This window comes from Hypomesus transpacificus, chromosome 8, assembly GCF_021917145.1.
Source record: "Hypomesus transpacificus isolate Combined female chromosome 8, fHypTra1, whole genome shotgun sequence".
NCBI lineage: Eukaryota > Metazoa > Chordata > Actinopteri > Osmeriformes > Osmeridae > Hypomesus > Hypomesus transpacificus.
Window position 1 is genome coordinate 5,073,253 of NC_061067.1, and position 5,491 is coordinate 5,078,743.

The window sequence follows — 5,491 nt, forward strand, 5'->3', positions numbered from 1 at the left end:
CACTTATTTACAAGACTAATGAACCAAGACTTCAGATGCATCAGAGTCAAAAGCAATTCAAGTCAATGGATTTTTATTTTAGTTTAAAGCTCTTTTCACAGTCTTCATCGCACTTAACCTAAAACAGAAATAGGCTATTATTTAGTCCTTACAGACCCATCTAAAAAGCCGCTTCATCCAAAAAACTAAAAGTACTCGTGTTGCAACACAAATTATATAAATACTTAACTTAAAGATACATCATCGCTTTTCCATACCAGCAGACTGGTACATAAAGTAATACGTTTTAAGACTGGGCTTTTCTTGCAAGCTTCTTTGATCCTTGGTCCTTCTCCACAGACTTGATTATTCCTACAGCCACCGTCTGCTTTAGGTCCCTGGCAGCAAACCGGCCTGAAGGGAAGACAAGGAACAACAAATTAGTCCCTCTGCAGTTCAATGGGAAAGGATGGCTCAAACGTGCAAGTGTCCAACCAAATGGTTCGACACCTTATGCATATCCATCCAATCAGACATTAGTTCCTCAGTTACCAATGTTGGTTAACATTACCTAAAGGAGGAAAGGCAAAGAAGCTCTCCACACAGAGAGGTCTGTTGGGGACCATCCTGATGGTGGCAGCATCCCCAGACACCAGGACCTGTGGGGAGTCTTCCAGCTTCCTTCCTGTGCGCCTGTCCAGCTTCTCCTGCAGCTCAGCGAAGCGGCAGGTCACATGGGTTGTGTGGCAGTCCAGAACAGGCGAGTAGCCCATCTTGATCTTACCGGGGTGGTTCAGTATAATCACCTGAGGAAGGAACAGAGTAAATGGATTTCACCCACAAAGTAGAGTCCATGCCCCCCCCCCCCCCCTCCCCCTGGGTATAGTTGCCATGCCAACCTGCGCCACAAAGCTGCTGACATCAGAGGGAGGGTCGTGCACGGCGTTGCCGGCCACATCTCCGCGCCGAAGGTTCTTCACCGCCACGTTCTTGATGTTGAAGCCCACGTTGTGGCCCGGCAGTGCCGTCTCCAGACCCTGGTGGTGCATCTGGATGGACTTAACCTCCGCAGTAAGCTTAGCAGGGGAGAAGGTCAACACCATGCCAGGCTTGAGGACTCCGGTCTCAATCTTGCCCACTGGAACAGTGCCCACTCCTGCAACAGATGACAACAGTAAGTGAACTGGTATGGTATGAAGAGACCGCAAGAACTCAAACTTCAAATTGAAGTAACTTGCCGCCAATCTTGTAGACATCTTGCAGGGGTAGGCGCAAGGGTTTGGTGGCCGAGCGTACTGGGGGGTGGACAGAGTCAAGAACCTCCAGCAGAGTTTTCCCATTTGCGTTGCCCTCCTTCCTTCTCACTTTCCATCCTTTAAACCAGGACATCTAGACAGATTTGTTAAGTGCTTCATTAGGGTAAGCAATAGGTCAAGTTAAGATGGATTTTAAAACGAGTCACTTAATATTTACCTTTTGAGACGGGGTGAGCATGTTTTCCCCAGTCCATCCTGAAACGGGAACAAAAGGGACCGTGGAGGGTTCATAGCCAATCTTCTTGAGGAACATTGACACGCTGCGGACCACCTCATTGTAACGCTTCTGGCAGTATGGCGGTTCCGTTAGGTCCATCTTATTCACGCAGACGATCACTTGCTTTACGCCAAGGGTGTATGCAAGCAAAGCATGCTCTCTGGTCTGGCCGTTCCTTGAGATGCCAGCTTCGAACTCGCCTTTGGCAGCGGAAACAACCAAAACTGCAACATCAGCCTGTAATAAAATGTAATCTCGTGTTAAGACTTCAAACTAATAATTATACCTTTAAACCGAAGGTTAACCTAATTCTGCGTGGATGTACTAACCTGTGACGTCCCGGTAATCATGTTCTTGATGAAGTCCCGATGGCCAGGAGCATCAATTATCGTTATAGTGTATTTCTGAGTGTTGAACTTAAGCAAGGAAATGTCAATGGTGATACCTCGTTCCCTTTCAGCTTTTAGTTTGTCCAAAACCCAAGCGTATTTGAAGGAGCTCTTGCCCATCTAATGAGAAAAGAAAGAACTTTAGGTTGAATTAAATCATTTAAAATTGATAAATCTAGTGCCACGCCTTCGTGCCAGTTTCTTACCTGGGCCGCAGCCTTCTCAAATTTCTCAATCGTTCGTGGGTCTACGCCACCGCATTTGTAAACGAGGTGTCCGGTGGTTGTAGACTTTCCGCTGTCGACATGGCCTATGATCACCACATTAATGTGGGTTTTGTCTTTTCCCATTTTATTAAACTTGATAGGACGCTGAACGTTAGCTTGATTTGAAACGGTCTGGAGTAGGAGTTAGTTTGTTTAGCCTTTATAGCTGATAATTAATTGTTAATTGAAATCAGGTGTAGGTGATTGGTAGACTAATTAAAATCAGGTGAAAATGGTTCACAGCGCGTTCTAAATTATGTTTCTGCTAGTCGTTTGGTGATTTCAGCTGTTGTATCAGACATAACTACTTGACATGGGCAATTCGTTAACTTGATCTTGTTTTTTGCAAGTCAAGGGATGTTTGAGAGGTGAGAATCCCTCCCCTACAAGGTGTATGGTGATGTAAATCAAATAAACCCTGTTTCAGCACAATGACGTTCAACTACTAGTTAGTCATCCGATTCCTTTGCCCGGGCTATCCCGCGGTGTACCAGATTACCAGGTTTTATAGCCTGCAGTGTCATTCTGATGTAGGCTAAGCTTGTCAGTCGTGTCCAATATATTTTCTTTGTCAATTTGACTATAATACGTGAAATGCTTTAAATTATTCACTGGACCATCCCAAACAGAAAGAGACCCGCTGTCATATCTTTGTTTGCGATGATACCCATAATTTTAGGTCTCCCCCCACCGCTTTGCCTGTGCCGCTACAGGCTGACTGTTGCAACAAAAACGAATGAACCTACTAACCACAAACCCGGAAACGGCAGACAGTAAGAGGAGCATTCGGTATTCAATGACTGTACTGTAGCTAACGTGGTAGGCTAGTTGTCTAAACGTCGACCGCCGATCCCTGCGTGTCGAACCCCAAGGTAAAACAACAAACTTATCGTCCGCCATAATGAAACGTTATCAAATTCAGTTGTCAAAAACGCATGTTACTTTGATCAATTGTGTAAGAACAATTTGATTCAGCCGTGAGAGACAAGGACCTGTGAGCATCATGCATTGGGGGTGGCTGTCAAACGTTTTAAACCATCCCTATTTATTCCTTTATTCCCGTGTGCTTAAGTTGAAGATGAGGTGTCTTCGCTATCGGATAGACTACCAAACTACATTCTACTTCCTCTTTTACTTTGCAAAATCATGAACAGCTGTTATTATCTCTTATGTACACCGATGGACGCTCATGCATTTTGGTTTTCACTAGACATTCGCCTCATTGGATTGAACATGTTTGCCAATGTAACTGTTCCACCAGGATAAAGTAGCCATGGCCAGGCTATGACCCAGATGGCAAGACCTGTTTGCGATCCGTTAACAGGAAATATAATGAATGAATTGGCAAGGTGCGGTTGCCTCAAATGAAAATTAAACGGATGTATTTTCTAACCACAAAAGCATGAAAAGCATGCTTGAATCAGTGAAGGTGTAGTAATGGCATTGTTAGATTTGGTTCATCATGAGATAAGATGGTCAGATATTATTAACTAACACAAAGCTTCCCACGATGGAGTTTCAATAAGACTGACAGCATCATGCAGAAGAAGCTGAATACTGTCTGTACATAATTTGACTCATTTCATTTCATCCTTAAAGTATAAGAGACCCTCAGGAAGTTGCCCTTGGTACTTGGTATGTTGTTCTGCAGGCGTCAGTCTGATGCAGAGTGACAAATCAGATCTCACGCCATTTTCTGCTGTACCAGGTCAAGAAGATGATGCTTACCACTCACTCACACACACACACAGTCATACACACAATCAATTTAGAGAAGCAGGCAAGCTATGATAAGAAAATTAGTGAAAGAATGTTCCAACCAGTAAACACTTCAGCACACAACCAACCAGTGTAGTAACAAGACCAAAGAGAAAGTGCAGTTGATGTAATGATATATACTGTAGTTAATTTGCAGTAGAAAACAATTTTCAGTGTTGGTTAACCAGACAGCAGCGAAACTGTGCCCTCACACATCTGGTTTTCAAAATGTGTGTGTATATGAAAGCTTTCCATGTGCTAGGTTACAGACATGCAGGACAGGGACTCTCAGGGTTGTAGGAAGGCCTTAATTCCTAGGATGTTAGACTATAATGACCTTAAAGCCATGAGTCCCCCATGAGTCATGGGTAAACATGCTTTGCCAGCATGCTTCCTGTATGGGTTAAAAACTTGTCTGACGGTCTCTTGTAAGAACAGATGCTGCTTATGAAAACACATGGTTCTTTGTGTCAGTCGGCCACATGTTCAGTGAAAACTAAGAGAATAATGACCACAAATCAAACTCTCAGCATCCTCAGTCGATTGCAGTTTTAGTTTACATTATATGTACACCTACGTGTATAGGTGTACATCCACTAGTTCTCTCCCCAGAACTAGTGGATGTGAAGTGTTGGGTTAGAAACACCACTGGCTTGTGAAATTGTACATTGTCTGAATTGAGGAAGCAAAACCTAATGCTGTGGTAGATTCAGTCAGACTTCCTTTGTGACAGCACAAATATGGTTCAACATAAATCTGTCTGAGGAAAGATAAGGTTTTTCAGATGGTGAGAACTTTTGGTTATAGACTGTGCTTGAATTAGAATATGAAGGAGCACTATAACTGTTGACAATAGAGGAACCATCTGTGTCTTCATTTTGCTTACATAATTCTACAGGTTGTTTTTGTTGGCATGATTAGAAGTTGGAGAATGTGGACACAGAATTTGAGCTAGGACCCAGCTCCAAAACAGTCTGAAAAGAGACACAGTAGGGAGAAACATAACTTCTTCAGAGGAATAGCACTGCTCCAATTGACGGCAAACAATATGGTGTTGAGTAGTGACATTTGATGCTACATTTAATATTATTAAGAGCATATAATACCCGTCCAGTTATCCATAGATTCATTCATATCAGTCCTAGCTAGAGATCTGTCTTTCCCTCAGAGCCCTTGAAACGGATAAGTACGAAATTCTGTACGCACTGCAAACTCGGTCAGTTGACCCAGTTATGCATTCCAATACATTGCAATGCATCGATTCATCTTGCCTTGTATTCTCACTATGAGTCATATCACAGTCACCCACTGACAAGATTTAGGGCTTTTGGAGAGCCTCTAGAATCAAACACGTAGTCTACTTAGTTAACATTTTCCTCAGGACCACTTAGGCATCTAGGCTACATGATGCTTGATGCATGTTGTTGGATAGAAGAAGGCGTTGTATCCCTATTTATCCCTGCATGCCAACAACAGTAATAGCTTAGCTATGCCCAAGAAAGTGCTTTGAAGGCGCTAAATCAGTGATGACTTCCCATCTGACTGTAGGTTTTTTGCCTGTGTTTT

The 5,491-nt window shown here is 43.3% G+C and overlaps 1 protein-coding gene across 1 annotated transcript; it reads right to left on the reverse strand.

Moving 5' to 3' along the window:
- Positions 1 to 56: 56 nt before the first annotated feature.
- On the reverse strand, positions 57 to 3,039 carry si:dkey-37o8.1 (Elongation factor 1-alpha-like). The gene is made up of 7 exons (XM_047024365.1): positions 2,108 to 3,039; positions 1,842 to 2,021; positions 1,453 to 1,749; positions 1,218 to 1,368; positions 879 to 1,135; positions 551 to 785; positions 57 to 393 (listed from the first exon to the last, which is right to left on the reverse strand). The coding sequence occupies exons 1-7, from the start codon at positions 2,249 to 2,251 to the stop codon at positions 287 to 289; spliced, it is 1,371 nt and encodes a 456-aa protein (XP_046880321.1). The 5' UTR covers positions 2,252 to 3,039; the 3' UTR covers positions 57 to 286.
- Between the last annotated feature and the right edge of the window lie 2,452 nt (positions 3,040 to 5,491).